At 40.5% G+C, this 18420-nt stretch overlaps 1 protein-coding gene across 4 annotated transcripts in view; it reads right to left on the bottom strand.

Moving 5' to 3' along the window:
- Positions 1-10442: 10442 nt before the first annotated feature.
- Positions 10443-18420, bottom strand: part of LOC149813720 (protein CHROMATIN REMODELING 20-like) — a 104823-nt gene continuing 96845 nt past the window's right edge. For 3 of the 4 annotated variants that reach the window (XM_089991343.1, XM_089991345.1, XM_089991344.1), the window contains exons 23-26: positions 12678-12881; positions 12492-12570; positions 12153-12424; positions 10443-11061 (exon numbers count right to left, since the gene is read on the bottom strand). In XM_089991343.1, the coding sequence (XP_089847469.1) occupies positions 10683-11061; positions 12153-12424; positions 12492-12570; positions 12678-12881 (934 nt within the window). In that variant the 3' untranslated portion in view covers positions 10443-10682. The remainder of the gene's footprint in view (positions 11062-12152; positions 12425-12491; positions 12571-12677; positions 12882-18420) is intronic. The other variant, XR_016428235.1, reaches the window with a different exon arrangement.

The following is an 18420-nucleotide window of genomic DNA, read 5'->3' on the forward strand; positions in this document are numbered from 1 at the left end:
AAGACTTTCAAAATAGAATAATCAGTTATCCATATCTCATTTGGAGTCTTGCAATCAATTTCTTTAAATGGTGACATATTTATAATTAAGCAAGCCATGTTAACTACTTCTACCCAGAAGCTTTTCTCCATTACCGCATTCAATCTCATACTACAAAATATTTTCATATGAGTCTTGTTCATCCTCTGTGCCACACCATTCTATTAAAGTGTCTCTGGTGTGGTAAAGTTATGAGTGATTTTCTTGTTTCACAAAACTCTATAAACTCATTAGACTTGTACTCTCGTCCATTATCTAACCACAAGTACTTTAGAAATTTTCTTCTATGCGTCTCTACCTTTGCCTTTCACTGCTTGAGTTTCAAGAATGCCTCTACTGCTTGAATTTCAAGAATGCCTCTACTTTATTTTTCATGAAGTAGACCCAAACTTTTTTTGAGTAGTTATCTACAAAGGTAATAAAATATGCAGTCCCACTGTTAGATTTAACTGATACATGCCTCCATACATCTGTATGCCATGACTAGTATGTTTTGTAGTTTTGAAAGCCACTCTGCATTGCTTCTCCAATACATAATATTTGCAAAAATCTAGCTTGCATAACTTAACACCATTCAACAAGTTTCTCTTTTGAAGTACCATCATACCTTTTTCATACATATGTCAAAGAGTGATTTGATTTGCACTTAGTCTCTTCATTGATGGTCCCACCTATATAAGCATATTGTGGCTTTTCATGACTATCAAAGCTCCTTTAGTAATTTTAAGAATTTCATGTATTGCTGCAAACTTGTAATCACTTGCATCTAAATCACCCAAAAGAGATTAAACTTCTTTTAAGTTCAAGCACATATACCCATAAGAACATAACCACCATCATAATCTTGACAAGTATTGAACCAATCTATATGTGGACCCATATCATATGAGCATCTAGAATCCAACATTCAGTGATATGAGAATTGATTCATACCTGCAAAAATTGAGAGAAGATTTACACCATCACCTTCATTTATGTTAGTTGTCATGCTTGCCTATTCTGAGCTCTTGCCCCTTTTCTCTTTCATCTCGATGTCCTCTTTGTGCTTCATGCAATGTCACTCTTTCTTGCAATAATAATAAGAGTTATATTTCCTCTCAACTTTGATCGGTAACTATTTTCAGGACCCATGACTTTGATCTACCTCTTTCTTGACCCAAATCAGTTCTTGTCAGAAGCCCTTCTCCTTGAGGTTGATCGATGTCGAGTTTTTTTCTAATCTCATTTTATAAAAGAGTTGTAATAACCTTATTCAACTCAGGATTCTCATTCCTGAATAAGAGAGTGGCCATTCGAAGGAAGAGAGGCAAAAGTAACAAAGCTCAATCTTCTTCTTCAATCTTTACTTCAACACTCAACAACAAAGTAAAGATCCTACTAAAGATATTCAAATGATCCTTCAAATCTGAGCCTTCCATTATCTAAAGAATATATATTTATTTTCTTAAATAAATTTTATTAGTCAATGATTTTTTCATGTATGAGCTCTCTAATTTCAACGATAGGTTCGAGACATAGACTATATTCATGACATTATTGAGGACATCATCTATAAAATTAAGTCAAACAGCACTAACTACTCTTTCACATATGTCATCTCAATCATCATGAGACGTATATTTGGGTTTCTTACTTTTTTCATATAGGGCTTTAACCAACCCATGTTGGGTCAAAAGATCTTTTACTCTACATTGTCACAACCCAAAGTTCATCTTCTCATTAAACTTTTCATTCTCGTACTTCATGATTTATTCTTTCATTGCCATCTTGAACAAGCCCTAAGATTGGGTATTGCTCTGATATTAGTTTGAGGGTGTAGAAAGCGAGAAAATACATGATGCAATAAAAGAAAAAGGAAATAATCAAGGACACAAGACAATAAATTTACGTGGTTCTACAGAATCGCCTACGTCTGCCGAAAGAGTATAGGAGAAATCTTTATTTAAACCGACAAGTATGTGACGTTATAGGAATCTCAAAAACAAGAAGAAATACATTAATATGCAGTCAATATGGATTATCTCGACCCTACAAGTTGAAAGCAAAATCTGCACCACCTTATTTCTCCTCCCTTGTTGCAATTTGAAATTCACACCATTGCGAATAAGAACCCTCAAAAAACCTCTCTTGAAATTCACACCTTTGAACCACCCTCTATACCTCTTTATATAGAGGTATGGCATTAAGTTTCCAAAATAAAGAGAGAAACTCTTAATGAGGTTTCCTTGGTAACATAGAAGAATGGCTCTATTTAGGGTTTCCTTAGTAATATAGGAGAGAGACTTGAGTGGTCCCATGTGTCTTATGTGGCAAGACAAAGCCACATCACCCCAACAATAAAAATGGATTGGTGGCCACCAATGAGGTTGTATGCTTGGCAGAGAGCGTTGCAGCATATTTAAATTATAAATGCATCCGAACTTGCTTATGTGTAAAAGTGTACATGGTTGACACAAAAAATTGATCATATCCAAGTTTGAATTATCAAAAGTCACAACTCATTTCTGAATCTGACTTCAAACCCAATTAACACTCGCCCAGGTCACCGTGGCAGCAGGGTTCGAAAGAAAGTGCTGACCCAGGTTTGACTCCCACCAGTGTGAGTGCCTTCAACTGGTAGGCTCCATAAGGGCTTGGGTGTTAGTGACCCCACCCAGGGTTTACCTCGCAGGAAGGCAGGTCCATTAAGTGATCAACACGAACTAGAAGCAGCAACTGAAATAAGATAATCACCAACATCCACAAACTCCAAAATCTGATCTAAAACCATAGTTTAAGGGAAGGAAGGAGAACATCCCTCAATGTTCTTCTGACTCTTGTATCAGACGTGGCATACCAAATGACATGGTGTGCCAAATAAGAAGCCTACCAAATGGTTGTGATAAGGCCATATCCTCGTGATTCAAGGATCAAATGATATTAAATGATATCAAATGTAACTAATAGATGTAATTTCCGTTATAGTCATCCCTGCAATCAAGGAACTTGTATTTTTTACTCTTCTTATTCTTGGGAGAATTGACATCTCATCTTATGGAAGCTCTGAGGAGGCCAAATGGAAGGAATGAAGCCCACCTGGACCCAAACCTTGCTGAATCTAGAGTCTTCCTCCTTCCATTCAAACTTGCAGAAATTTTTAACACATGCTGACCATATAGCAGATTTGACCTTGTTGATAATCTCCATGAACAATGAAATTACGGTTCCCCCATAATTCTCAAATGACATGAAAAACTTGATTCTAACGTACCTTCATTCATCTAAACTTAAAGGATCAAGAAAACCACCATTGAAGCTCTTGGATGATGGTAGCTTTAACACCCACCATCTTACACACTATTGCACTCCAAGCACACCCAAAAAACGGATGTGTTGATTCTTCCTCTCCCTTTGTTAGAGTCTCGATTCCAGCGAGTTCCACCAGAGTCCAGTTGAAGGAAACGACTCCTAAGAGTCCCGAAGCAGGTTATATGTTCCCCCCCCGGAATAGGCAGGTGCATGTTCTCGGGTCTGAATGAGTGCCACGTATGTAAGCACGTGGAGCTCGTTTCCCCATGTGTAAGATGGTGGGTGTTAAAGCTATTCCTCCGTACACACTGGAACACGCAAATTTGTGTTTCGGGGAGAACACACAACACCCTCCCTAAGAGTCCTGCTAAAGGAACGATTCCAGAGAATTCCACTAGAGTCCAGTTGAAGGAACCGACATCTAAGAGTCAACATAGAGCAAATATCCTCCTTGAAGATATCGATAATTCAGTTGAGAGAAGAGTGCACAAGCCTTCTAGTGCACAGACGGTTTTCTTAAAACCTAGTAATAAGGAATCTAAAATTGTGGCTAAGACTAGGACTTTTTATCCTCATGTCATGTTAGCCATATTGGACTCTCAATGCAACACATATAAATAGATAAAGAGAGAACCTCTATTCGTGAGTTAGAATAGAGAGTCTTCATCGTGGATGTAGGTGAACACTTAACCGCGTTAAACCATTGTGTGCTTGTGCAGTGTTATTCTGGTGTGTTTACTTTCTTTGTGCGAGTGTTTGGTTCATTTTATGGTATCAAAGTCATAGTCATTTGCATCAATGGCAAGATCAACATCATTCTCCAACAATTCCCAACAGCTCGGAGATCAGTCAGGAATTGCAAGTAATCTCAGTATGATTTTACCCCAACCAAATTTTCAATCTGGTCTTCATCATTTTTTTACTACCAAGTTAACGGCTGGCAATTATTTGTTATGGGAATCACAATTTCTCCCTATTTTGAAATCATATGACCTTATCGGTCTTGTTGATGGGTCTAAGTCATGCCCTATAAAATTCAAAATAAATTCTAAAGAAATCAATCCATATTTCATATTTTGGCATCACCAAGATCAACTTTTACTCAGTTGGATCTTATCTTCGCTATCTGAATCTGTCCACACTCATGTTGTGGGTCTCTCCACATCCTGCAAGGTTTGGAGTTCTTTAAAACTTGCTTATGATGCTGAGTCTTGATCCTGAATTATACAACTGAAAAATCATTTATTTGAGTTAAAGAAAGCCACGCAAACCATTAAAGAATATATTCAGGATGCAAAAAGAATCTCGCATCAACTAGCGGTTGCCGCCGAACCAATTTCTGAAGATGATTTAATGGCTCATATTCTCCGTGGCCTACCGTCTAAGTTCAACTCGTTTTGTACGGCCATTACTACTCGCATTGAACCAATAACTTTTAATGAACTACATGGATTGTTGTTGATCCATGAAGCTCAATTGCATAAAAATGAACTGGTTCTTGATGTGACTGCTCACGGTCAATCTCACCACCCACCAAAATCAAAATCAAAACTCGAATTGGCAGGGCAGCTATCGTGGGAAGCATAATGGAAATCGTGGTAGTTATCGAGGATGAAATAAAGGCTATTCCAATCAACCTTGAAGTGAACAAAACTATGGAGGCCCTACAAATTCATCAAATAGAGTTGTTTGTCAAGCGTGCGACAAACCAGGCCACACGGCAAGGAAGTGCTTTCAATTTGCTTTACTCTATCAATCTCAGCAACCTAACTCTCTGTAAGCTTATCATGTTGCTCCTGTGATGTACGGTGATAATTCTTGGTACCCTGATTCTGGAGTGACGCATCACGTCATTAATAATCTTAACAATATGTCCCTGCACTCTGAATATCAAGGCAATAATACTCTTAAAGTCGACAATGGCTCAGGTCTGCAAATTAATAATGTGGGTATGATTCACTTTCCTAAAGCATCCTCCCTTCTCAAAGATGTTTTACATGTTCCTAGTATTACAAAGAATTTGATATCAGTTAATAAGTTAGCCAAAGATAATAACTTATTTGTTGAGTTTCATCCTGATTATTGTTACATTAAGAACAAGGCTTTGAGGAAACTTCTAGCTAGCAAAAAGAGTGATGGAGGCCTCTATTGGTTTTCCCTTCCAACATGGCAGCGTATAGAAGTTATGGTGGGTGAATGTGCTCGATTTGACCAATGGCATCAACGCTTTGGTCATCCATCTTCTAAGATTGTTCAACATGTGCTTCATCATTTTCATTTACCTTTTCATAAACGGTTTGAAAATAAAGTGTGTGAAGCATGTCAAATTGACAAGAGTCATAATTTATGTTTTATTTCTTCTTCACATCAAGTGGCTAAACCTTTAGATTTGATTTTTTTTGATGTTTAGGGACCAGTCCCTATTGCCTCAAATTAATAATGGACAACATTATGTCAATTTTATCGATGCATATTCTTGTTACTGTTGGATTTATATGCTTCATAAAAAATCGCAAGTGTTTGATGTTTTTAGGCAATTCAAAACACATATGAAAAATATTTGTAACGGTAAGATTAATTTGTCCACATGGATTGGGGTAGTGAGTATCGTAATGTTTCTACCTATTTATATGCTTGAGGTATTGGTCACTGGATCTCTTGTCCCCATACCCATGAGCAAAATAGGAGCGTTGAACTCAAACGTCGACACATTATCGATGTTGGTCTCACACTTATGGTCCACTCCGTCGTCCCTTTGAAAATTTGGCCATATGTGTTTCAAATTGTTGTTTACCTTATTAATCAGCTCCAGTCCTACACAATTGCCCATAAAACTCCTCTCGAAATGATTTTCATGTCTCTGCTGATTATACCTTCTTGTGTATATTCAGTTGTGTCTGCTTTACCTATCTACATCCTTATCATCATCATAAACTTGATCCTCGCTCCATGTTGTGTACATTCTTAGGGTATAGCTCTCATCACAAGGGATATGTGTGTTTCAACATGACCACCTTCAAACTTTTTGTTTCTCAACACGTTATTTTTTATGAACATGACTACCTTCAAACTTCTTGTTTCTCGACATGTTGTTTTTTATGAATCAAGGTTTCCTTTCTCACAACCTAGTCGTCGGCCTTTGGCTCTTTTTTAGCCTGTTCGGGCTCGCGTCAGTTCCCCTGATTATACCCTATCCATCATACACTTCTTTGCCCGCCCCTCTACCTATCCCTTCCACTTCGGCTCCCTCCTCCCCTCTACCGGTTTTGGTAGACCCCCCTTCTCATCTTTCCTCACCAACCAACTTCGTCTCCTTGGAACCCATACCTCCCTCTCTGGCGTCGATCTGAACTCACCCCATGGTTTCTCGCACCATGGATGGCACTCGCAAACTAAAACTATTTCTCTCCACCAAACAACCTCTTCGGATTGCTCTTCTCTCTTAACACCACCAGGATATGGAACCAATGTCCTTTACCGTTGCCAACCAAAACTCCCGGTGGCGGCAAGCTACGTATTTAGAATTTAATGCCCTAATCCAGAATGGCACGTGGGTCTTTGTTCCTCCAGGTGCTCATCACATTATTGAATGCAAATGGATTTACAAAATCAAATGGCAGTCAGATGGTAGTCTTGAACGGTTTAAAGCCTGACTTGTAGCCAAAGGATTCAGTCAACAAGAAGATGTGGATTATTTTGAGACTTTCAGTCTGATGTTTAAACTCACTACTATTTGCATTATCTTTGCTCTTGCCACTGGTCACAACCAATCAATTCGTCAACTTGATGTTAAAAATGTTTTTCCCCATGGCGTGCTTAATGAAGATGTTTACATGACTCAACCCTCTGGTTTTCAAGACTCGATTTCTCCACTATGTGTGCAAGTTGCATCATGCCTTATATGGCCTGAAACAAGCTCCATGTGTATGGTATCGTCGTCTTAGTTCCATTCTCTTGAACATGGGGTTTATTGGTTCCCAGATAGACACTTTGCACTTTATTCTATGCACCTCGTCTGTTATTATCTTTGTACTCATTTATGTGGATGATATTATTATGACCGGCAATACTACTTCTCACATTTGGTCTCTCATATCAGATATGGGGAGTGAATTTGCTCTCAAGGATTTGGGTCCACTGCATTTTTTTCTCGGTATTGAGGTTTGTTCTCTCTCCACTTGGTTGATGCTATGTCAGCGCAAGTATATTCTGGATCTCCTTAGTCGGTCCAACATGGTTGGCGCCAAGCCCATTGCTTCACCTATGACGACTAATCTTTCATTGTCCTCTTTTAGTGGAACTACCTTCAAAGATCCCACTCTATATCGCAGTATTGTGGGTGCCTTGCAATACATCACCTTGACTCGACCGGATGTATCATTTTCTATGAACAAAGTATGTCAATTCATGCATCGCCCTACTGATCATTGGCAGGTTGTCAAGCACATTATTCGCTACCTCAAGTCCACAATTTCCTATAGGTTGCTGATGAATCGGTCTACTAATTTTGATCTCTCTGTTTTCACATATGTAGATTGGGCTGGCTGTCTTGATGACCAAAAATCTACCAATGGGTATGTTGTGTTCATTGGTCCTAATTTGGTTTCCTGGAGTTTGAAGAAACAACATACCGTCTCTCGCTCAAGCACTAAAGTTGAGTATCATGCCCTCTCTAACTCAGCTGCTGAAGTTACTTGGATTGAATATCTCTTGCGTGAACTCAATTTCACTGGTCCTCCCCTATCATCTGACAACATTGATGCCATGTACCTTGCTTCTCACTCGGTGTTTCATTCTCGCATGAAACATATTGAAATAGATGTTCATTTTGTTCATGACAAAGTTGTCAAGAAGGAGTTACAAGTTCGGTATCTACATACTCATGATCAACTGGCTGATTTATTCACTAGGCATTTGTCGTCCCAACGATTTTCGTTTCTACGGTTCAAACTCAATGTCCGTGAAGACCCATTGGGTTTGCGGGAGGCTGTTAGAGTCTCGATTCCAGCGAGTTCCACTAGAGTCCAGTTGAAGGAACCGGCATCCAAGAGTCAACATAGAGAAAATGTCCTCCTTGAAGATATCTATAATTCAGTTGAGAGAAGAGTGCACAAGTCTTCTAGTGCACATACAGTTTTCTCAAAACCTAATAATAAGGAATCTAAAATTGTGGCTAAGACTAGGACTTCTTATCCTCGCGTCATGTTAGCCATATTGGACTCTCAATGTAACACATATAAAGAGAGAACCTCTATTTGTGAGTTAGAATAAAGAGTCTTCATAGTGGATGTAGGTGAACACCGAACCACGATAAACCGCTGTGTGCTTGTGCGGTGTTATTCTGGTGTGTTTACTTTCTCTGCGAGTGTTTGGTTCATTTTACCTTTAATGATACCAGAGCAGAGCACAAGACCCAAGTCCATAAGAGCTCTTTAGATCCATTTGCATTTTGGATCTTTATTAGCTATTTCATATATTTTTGTATTTAGATCATTATATCATATCCATATTTTAGGATAAGTTGTCTTGTTATGAAATAGGTAGTTTGTTTGATTTATAATTAAGAAATATTCATCTATTTAATGATTAGATATCTTTGTAGTTAGACAGTTGAATTGGATATGAAATCAGTCATTATTTTTACCTTTAATTTTCAGTTTTTTTCCTTACTTTCCTCCATTTTTTCTGTTATTTGCCTGTTTTCCTAGATAAAGTTAAATATTGTTAGATGGTCATTGTTTTGGTAGCTTTTCCATGAAAATCTGAAATCGGGTTTACATCATGGAAACACCAAATCTCTGCAGTCCGTTTAATGTCAGCAGTCGCTCTTCACACGCGAAGTAAAGCGTTCAACTGGCTCGAGGCAGGCTCTTTTGAAACCAAATGAGCTTACGCCAGTTCAAAACAGGGAATTTAACTCTAATCAAATCCCAAACCAGACACCTTGACACAGATTTGGAGCACAAGCTATCCCAGCTCAGCCTATCACTAACCCCTGTTAACAGCTCAGGAGACAAAGAATGGTTATTAGGGATCAGCTCCACAAGTTGCAGCATTCTTATAGGGTGGTCCATCAAGACTTGTTGAACACTGAAGGATATCCCATTTTCAATTGCACCATACTCCCTTCCGAGCAAATTTACCATGAGTGGCTGACCTCATGGCTCAGTCTAAAATCGAGCACTCCTTCCATCACCAAGAAGCCATTGAACATGGCTTTGGATCGCTGACCAGCCTCACATCAAGCCTTTCCACGCCCATGATTGCATCATCTTACTCTTTAATTGTCCATAAGCTTTGATTATAAAGGCATTTAGACTTTGTGAATTCTGCCCACAAGGAATTTTGAGTGAGAATGATGCAACCTAGTAAAAGCTAAGTTGGCTCAGTTCACCTCTAGTTGTTTGATACCCAACCCACCTTCTATCACTGATATACAGATTAGCTTCCATTTAATCAGATGAGGGTGCGCATCAGACCCAGAGTCAGACCAAAGAAAAATGGCAAACATCTTCCCGAGGGCTTTCAAGACCGATTTTTGCATTCAAAACACTGGCAAGTAAATGACAAATCAAACATAATCTTCCTGAATAGGAAAGTTGAGATTTCCAGTTCTGAAGCCAATTAGATTCATTCCAGCATGGGCCTCAGACTCAAGTAGTATACGAGAGGATCATCAAAGGCATATAGGAATGAAGATAGACTTCACTGCGTTAACTTTCATTCCAGCATGGGCCTCAAACTCATGAGAGAGGTGGTGTTCACCCATACTAAACCTAGACTCCCATGCTAACAAGGTGGCCTTAGACCAACGCATCCCATCGTTCCCTCAACTGGAAAAGAACTTTAAGTTAGATTGGAACCTAAAACTTATAGTGAAACAAAAACATTCTTACAAGCAAAATTAAGGACCAAACCATCGAGAGGGGTTCACTAAGAAGGAATTTCCAACAGCATAGGAAGAGCAGGTGGATAATAATAATAATAATAAAGAGCTTTTCAAGTGCCCATTACCCGAAGTCAATCAGCTTATGCAATAAAAGTTCCACAACCGAACTAGAGTTGGCCGGAGTTGGTAGGTTCAACCGCATCGCTCAAAGTCGCACCCACTCTGAAAACTAATTCCTTTTATTTTGGAAGCTGCCAACAAACCTCTCCATGTAAGAGTTTCAATACAAATTCATTCCAATACATATGTACAAAAGACAACAGAGACCATAAGCCCCCCACCCAAAAATATTCAATAATAATCGAATACATGAGATCGATCTGAAAACTTGTATACAATGAACTGTTAGATAAGCTATACATAACACTAAAACTGAAGAACGGGGAAGGGAGAAAGACAGGGGGAACTATCTGCTACGCGCATCCCGGTTAAGGTTCTCCCAGCTTATTTCCATTGCACATTCCATGCAAACAGTGCTACAACCAGCTTTGACATTTTTACTTCTGAGGGTCAGAAGATGGGCGAGATTGCTACATCTGCGTAATGTAGATCGGCCTCTTGAGCTGCTCTTGACTGGAGGAACAGAATTCTCCAGAACAGAAGTACTAGATTTGCGGTCTGGTGCAGATGGTGCAGAGGATTCATCCAGTGAGACCCTCTGCACCTCCTCCCACTCCACAGTTCGGCAGAATGCCTCCCAAGCCAGATCTTGCTCTTCCTTTGAGAGCTTCTCATCTTCATTCTCTTGCAAAAGTGTCTCATGCTCGTGATAACTGGCAATCCATCTGAGTGCATCACCATTAATACAATATGAAACCTTCAAGCACTGTCATAATTTCACTCTCGAAACAAGTTTCATAGAAAATGGATAAAAATACAGGTAGCTGATAAGTTCTTCTAAAAAAGTACATCACTGATTGAAGTTAAAGTTGTCTGGTTTCTTTTACCATTATTCACTAGGGATGAGAAACAAGACGAGCTGCTCATTGCAAGATTGTGTTCAGCTCATAAAGAGATTGGCCAAACTCGTAAAATAAGCTCAGGAATGTGAACATGAACGATATTGTACATTACAGTGTAGTGTAGAATATATGGGGTTGAAGTATTTGGCTTGCAAGCAATAGGTATAGAGACAAAACAATGCAATTTTTCGTAAATGGGCCAGCTCAAGCTTGACTCAATAAGATACAGTTCAAATTTGGAAAATTTCCAGTTAGGGGCCAACCTTTTGCCCCTAATTCCAAATATGGGCTTCTGTTATCCTTAAAACTGTCAAACAAGGGCTTGCATTTATTGTTGTCCTTTAACTCAGGTTAGATCATGAGTCAAATTACAACAGTGACCTTCACCATAAGAGTTCAAACTGTTTACTTTTTCCTTTTTTATGAGGATGAATGATTACTTTTCAATTTTTAAGAGTACAAGAAACCAAAAAGGACTCACATTTTCCAATATGATGGATGTTGACCTGAGGTCCCTATTTGACTGCTTTCAGGAAAAGTTTGGCCCATATTTGGAGTTTCAGAAACGTGAGGCCCATATTTGGAATTAGGGGCAAAAGGTTGGCCTCTAAATGGAATTTTCCCTTCAAATTATATTACTCCCAGCTCTGAAACAATGTATTTCTTTAGTAAACAAGCCAGCTTGAGCTCAGGCTCCTTATGAGCTCGAGCTCGGCTCACCACAAGAATGAGCCAAGCTTGAACACCGCAAGCTCAGTTCATTCGGCTTGTTTACCAGCTCTACTATTCACCATTTAGGCAGTAAAACTTATGTAAGCCTTGATGTAGCAACTATAATAAAATCAGGGGCATTCACCAACCTACACTTGGATATATGCAGAAGGAAAATAAGCCAGAAGCTTCAAGAAATTTACCTTGGATGATGTCGGTTAAGCAAGTTTTCCATGACCTTGTCAGGCAAACTAGTACCGATAGGAAGAGGCAAAGGGTTAAACTTCAATTTGCCTTCAACCTTATTTGTCTTCTCTTGATCAGAAATGTTCGGGTTTTCTTTGCCCCGTTCTGGCATCATCTCCAGGATTTCCTCATCTCCAAAATCAAATAGATGCAGGACTTCCTCTCTTGACATTGTTCGGTGTATCTGTTGTCTATCCACCACCCTGGCAGCAAGACCTTCCTTCGTAACCTGCTCACATCATCAGTTCATGAGTTTGCATTCAGTCACCAGTAAAACAAGGAAAATCCTGTTGTACCTGGCGTTTGTATATTTTGTCTTCCATGGTCCCATGAGCCATCAAGCGGTATGCATAAACAGGCTTCTTCTGGCCATACCTGCAAGGTGGTGGAATTCCAATTATTTTAAGAAAAACGCTGACAAATAACAACCATAGAAACAGCAATCATAACAGTAAAGAAAATACTATTATAATTTTATGTACCTCCACACCCTATATATAGCTTGAAGGTCATGAGTAGGATTCCATGAACCATCAACAACGATGACCCTGTTAGCAGCATGAAGGTTAATTCCTAGGGATCCAGCCCTTGTAGATATTAATGCACATTTTACTCTAAGATTTGAAGGGCAGTTGAAATTCTCAACAAGTCTTTGTCTTTCAGAACCCTCTGTGCTTCCATCTAACCTAATCAACAGAAAAGGTTAAATCATGTTAAATCAAATCGGTTGTTCTGAAAAAAAACTGCAGCAAAGCATGTCTTAGATTCATCAGCTAAATAGTTCTATTTCAACAAGTCATTTTCTGTGATTTGTCAGCAATAGAATATTTCAGAGATTTTCAAAGAGAAGGAACAATATATATCCCTTCCCCATGATCTAAATACTATAAAAATAATCTCTTAGATGTTATAAAAAAAAAAGAACATGATAGTTTCAGCATACTGATAGTTTAGAAGTATCATGATATTCAGCTCAGAATGACTTACCAATCCTCTTTTTAAGAAAAATAGTACTATTTTTTATTATATAAGAATGGCCATTGAAAGCACCCACCATACAGCAACATACTCATGAAAGTGCACAAACATAACAACTTAAGCTCGCTTGGGCATCAGTGTTGGAGAAGAGCTGAGAGTGGAGAAGCAAATGGGTGATGAGAGTGTTGTCAACCACTTACATCCTTGTGAGGATGTAGTTGAGAAAAGCCCATCTCAACTCTTCCTCATTCCCATCTCCCAAAACCTGGCTTCCAAACAATGAGGGCAAAACGGGATTGTAACGCCCCAAAATTTCAAACTTGCGAACCTTTCAAAAAACAGGCAAGAGACTAGAAGAAAATCTCTTTCCATTCAGAGTTTGTTTATGTAATCAACGGAAGATAATTCTTCTGTTGAATTTAGAAAGGCAAGCTGACAACTTTGAGCACATTAGCTAAAAGAACCAAAAAGTACAAATTTGGATATCCAAAAGAAAATCCGTGACAAAACCCAAAAACGTCCAGGACGTGAGCTAAGAGCAGGAAAAAAGAAATCTTGAAGTCATCTTGCCATCGCGTCATCGCCCGTGGTGTACCTAATCATCACATGTACCCATAGAATGGGTTAGTTTCGCGAAAAAAGTGCACAAGAGAAATTACAGAAAACTGAATTAAGAGCATTTAATTCAGCATGCTAAGCAGTTTAAAGCAGATCCGCAGTTAAACAGGTAAACAGTTCAAAGCAAGTAAGCTGTTCAAAGCTTGATTGAACAAAAATATGTGATTAAACTTTTGTCTTCGCAAGAGTTTATACAGAGCCATAAAAAGGGTTTAGCAGAAGACTATAAGAATGCTATCTTCTACTTGATTCGACGTGGATGAAGAGACACAAAGAGACATTGCTATAGCTTGTTTTTGTTCTTTAAACGGAGTCTCTGCATTTAATCATTATCAAGTCATCGTTTGTCGCTCTCACTATTTCTAACAAACTTTTTGTCCTGAACAACCTTAATTTATTCTCAACTAACAAGGCCTTACGCGGTCAACTGTCACCTGTTATGACTCACTTAGGCGTCATACTTTTTCAGAAAAACTCACACTTCTATAAAAGGTCCAAAACATGATTTAAAATCAATAAAGATTTGATTCTCACATCTGAGTCTTGCATGAAATCATGTTAAAACAGAAAGCCAAATCTATAGATTCATAACTGACTATTTCAATCAATCTCAGAAGATCATCACAGCTCACCATAACTTTTTATGGTAATCTAAAATCACAAGTTCCACGTCGAATCGCTTGGTCTGGGAAATGTACGACCTCACAAGGAAATACAACCCTAGATGGTATACCTAGTCTTGGACAATACACTTCCTCACAGGATTTCACCGTCTTTGCGGATACCCGCTCTTGAACAGTGTACATCCTCACAGAGAATCTACCACTCTAGCCGATTACCAGATCTTGATCATACATACCCTCACAGAGAATCCTTTGGGAACCCGATCCTCAACAAATGTCATATCCAATAAAAATTATTGTGATACATGCATCAACATAAATGATCGCTCTCAAGGTCGATAGCCACTATTATAAAATTAAAAAGATCAACGCGGATCACCTGGTCTGGGAAATGTACAATCTCACAAAGAATTACCGCCCTAGATGGTATATCTGGTCTTAGACAAATATACTTCCTCACAGGAGTTCACCGTCTTTGCGGCTACCCACTCTTGGACAGCGTACATACTCACAGAGAATCTACCACCCTAGCTGGGTCACCTGATCTTGATCATACACACCCTTGCAGAGAATCCTTTGAAGATCAAGTCCTCAACAGATATCATACTCAGTGATACATGCATCAATACAATCGACTGCTCCGAACAATTGACCGCTTTGGGGTCAGTAGCCACCAATATGAGCACAAGCATATATACCAGCAATATGCATCGTATCACTTCACATGGTAAAATAAATCACATAGGATTCAAGTTATATGTGCAAATATTCAAATCATTGCATCATCATATGCATTCACAATTCTTATCTTAAAGCACATCGCATTCGACCTTTCTAGCGTGTAACTTACGCACATATCTTCAAGACATTTTAGTACAATATTCATGATACTCATCGATCATGTTATACAGGTATGATATATTCACACAAACAATCATAATGCAATTTTCTGCAATACAACTATGTAGGCGTGATATGTCATTTACCTAAATAGTCTAAACTAATCATTTATCGGTGTCACATGTCATCCACCTATATGCTAACATAAGCATCATAATCATAAGAATCTCAAAGACACAAAAAAAGTCTTAAACTAAGACTATCAAAGTATCTATTCGATATTCTCTATGTGTTCACAGCATTGTGCATTTAACATTGTTCGAGGTCGCACAACTGTCTCATCCGATCATCGCGGTACTAGCGTGCAGTGCACGACTACAAGTACTCTAGGATGAAAGGAGTATAGTTCCTCAATAGGAGCCTCAACAAAAGTGTTTCGCAAAGATGTAATGTTTCTTTAACTCTGCTTTGCAGAGCTGCTTACTCAAAAAGCTAGGATCCTTACTAGGGATCCCTCTCCTCAGACAATGATGTATCGTTAAGCTCCCAACTCAACTCTAATAGCAAGAGAGAGAGCGGTAAATGCCCCTTGCATCCTCTACGAGGATGCCTTTATAGAACATGCAATGAGCGAAAACCTGAGTGTCATCTGCAATGGCAAGGCAGTAACGAAACATTTGCAAAAGCAAGAGCCTGGGCGCAAAGCGCGACGGCAAAGTAAAGACTGACCGAAAGTAAAAGACAAGGATCGTGAAACCGCGTCTTAGAGTTAAATGCATACTCATATAAATATATATGATATATATTTAGTTAATTGCCCTTTTTAGTTAATTAAACTCAATTCAATTATCCAAGTCCTCCGTGCAATTTTCTCCTACCTCGGGGAGTTGCGAGATTTCTGGCGTCCGCGGGTGTAAGCGATTGACGGCTCAAGTCGCGGGGCCCGAGCGGGATTCGGCGTACGAGCTGCAAAAGCGACATTTTTAGCAAGCTTACACCAAAAATAGTAAGGACAGGGCCACTCCCGCTGTCCTGACGTGAAAGAGGCAGAGGCAGGAGCAGCGTGCCTCTGCGAACCTGCTTTAAGTGTATGAAGCAGGGGCAGCGGCTGCGAGCCCCTGATGACCTGCTGTCAGTGAAAAGAAGAGGGAGGTAGGAGGCTGCCAACGAGGGAGGCATGGGCTTCGCCCTGCCTGCCGGAAGAGCAAAGAGGCGAAGGCAGGGGCTTCGCCCCTACTACCCGAAAAAGCAATGCCTAAAAAAAGTAAAAGAGGCAAGGGGAGAAGCCCCTGCCTGCCGAAAAATACAGGCGGCAAGGGCATCGCCCCTACCGGTCAGTTGGAAAAGGGCAGGGGGAAAAGCCCCTGTCGACCGATTATACACAGGCAGCAGGGGGTGTTGCCCCTGCCGGCCTGCCGAAAAACGAGAGGCAGGGGCCAAGGCCCCTGCCGACCTATGATATCAAGCGGCAGGGGGCATCGTCCCTGCCAACAAACGACAGGCAGGGCACCAGCCCCTACCGACCTGCCAGAAACGACAGGCAGGGGCTTTAGTCCCTGCCGCTCAAAAATTTCAGGCGACAAGGGCATCGCCCCTGCCGGCCGAAGGAAAGAGAGAGAGAGAGAGTGAGAGAGGCAGAGGTTGGAAACCCCTGCCAACCGAGCAAAAACAGGCAGCAGGGGGGCGTCGCCCCCTGCCGGCTCTCTGAAAGACGAGAGGCAGGGGCAAAAGCCCCTGCCAACCAGTCAGACACAGGCGACAAGGGGCGTCGCCCCTGTCGGCCTGCCGACTGAAAAGGAGAAGAAGAAGAAAGAAGACAGAAGAGAAGAAAAGGGGAAGAGGAGGCGACGCATACCTAGAGGTCGGCGGCGGTGGCATTGGCAGACGAGCGAGAGAGCGTGAGGGGAATCGTCGGCGTCGGGTGATGGTAGTCGGGAAGCAAGGCAGCGGAAAAAGGGGGAGGGTTCGGGGGTTAAAGCTCGAACCAGGGGGCTCCGACGAGTCGAGGTCATCGAGGGTGGTGTTCACCAGCAGTAGAGAGAGCCCGAGAGAGAGAACTCGGGGAGGGTGTGAGAGAACGGGGAAATGAGAGGGGCTGGCCGGCGATGCTGCCGAAAAATAGAGATGGGGAGCAGTGATCGCTGCCAGGTGGAAGGCAGTGGTCGACGCGTGGGGGAGGGGCTCGTCGATCGTCCCTCCCCCTGCGTGTTTTATCTTTAAAACACGCAGGCGGTGAGGCGGTGCCCGACTGCCTGTCTCCTTTTGGATCTGGGTCGAGTCCAAATCGGGATCCGACCCGGGTCCAACAAAAAAATTTGAGGGTTTTATAGGGATAGGTAGCATTTATTAACTCCCCATCTCCAGCTTCCAAACAGAGCCTTACCTTTGCAGACAATAACGTCTGGGCTTCTATATGATGCCCTGACACTTTGGTGGCTGCAATCTTAAAGCTCTCTCTTTTCCTTGTTGAATATACTGTGGTTTATTTCAATATTTTACTCTACTACAGGCTGACACAAGTTCAAGCAGATCTCCAAAACAGATACCAAAGTGAGGCAACAGACAGTTCATCACAATCTTTTGCCAATGTGTGTGACCATAGTTTTAACACTCAGTGACTGGTGACTCTACCCTGCATGGGCAGCTGTGTCTCAGCCGGGTCAACTCAGTGACTCGACCAAGTCATGTCAACGTTATATTTTACATAAAGTATGTAAACTATGTATACAAATATGTTTATTACATATTTATTACTAATATATTATGTATAATATGCAAATTATATATATATATATATGTGTGTGTGTGTGTGTGTGTGTGTGTAGGACGTGAATGACTCATGCCTAAACTTGGCTGAGTCAGCCGAGTCATAGGCTGACTCATCCGAATTTTGTTCATTTTCAGGTCATTCATTGGGTTGACCCAGTAAATGACCGAGTCAACTGAATAACTGGGTTGACACGGTGAGTTTTTTCTTTTGTTATGTTTCTTCTCTATTTTCTTAAGAGTTTGCAGCCTTATGGGTGTAGTAGCAAACCATCAATGATGTAATTAAGGAAAATTTTCAAGAGGCTGAATAGTGAGGGGGAAGGGTCACTAAACCAGTGTAATGAAATATGCAGAAAAACAAATACAAAGTTCACACGCACTATTACAAGCCAAATAT

Source organism: Nuphar pumila, chromosome 16, assembly GCF_984573655.1.
Source record: "Nuphar pumila chromosome 16, dmNupPumi1.hap1.1, whole genome shotgun sequence".
NCBI lineage: Eukaryota > Viridiplantae > Streptophyta > Magnoliopsida > Nymphaeales > Nymphaeaceae > Nuphar > Nuphar pumila.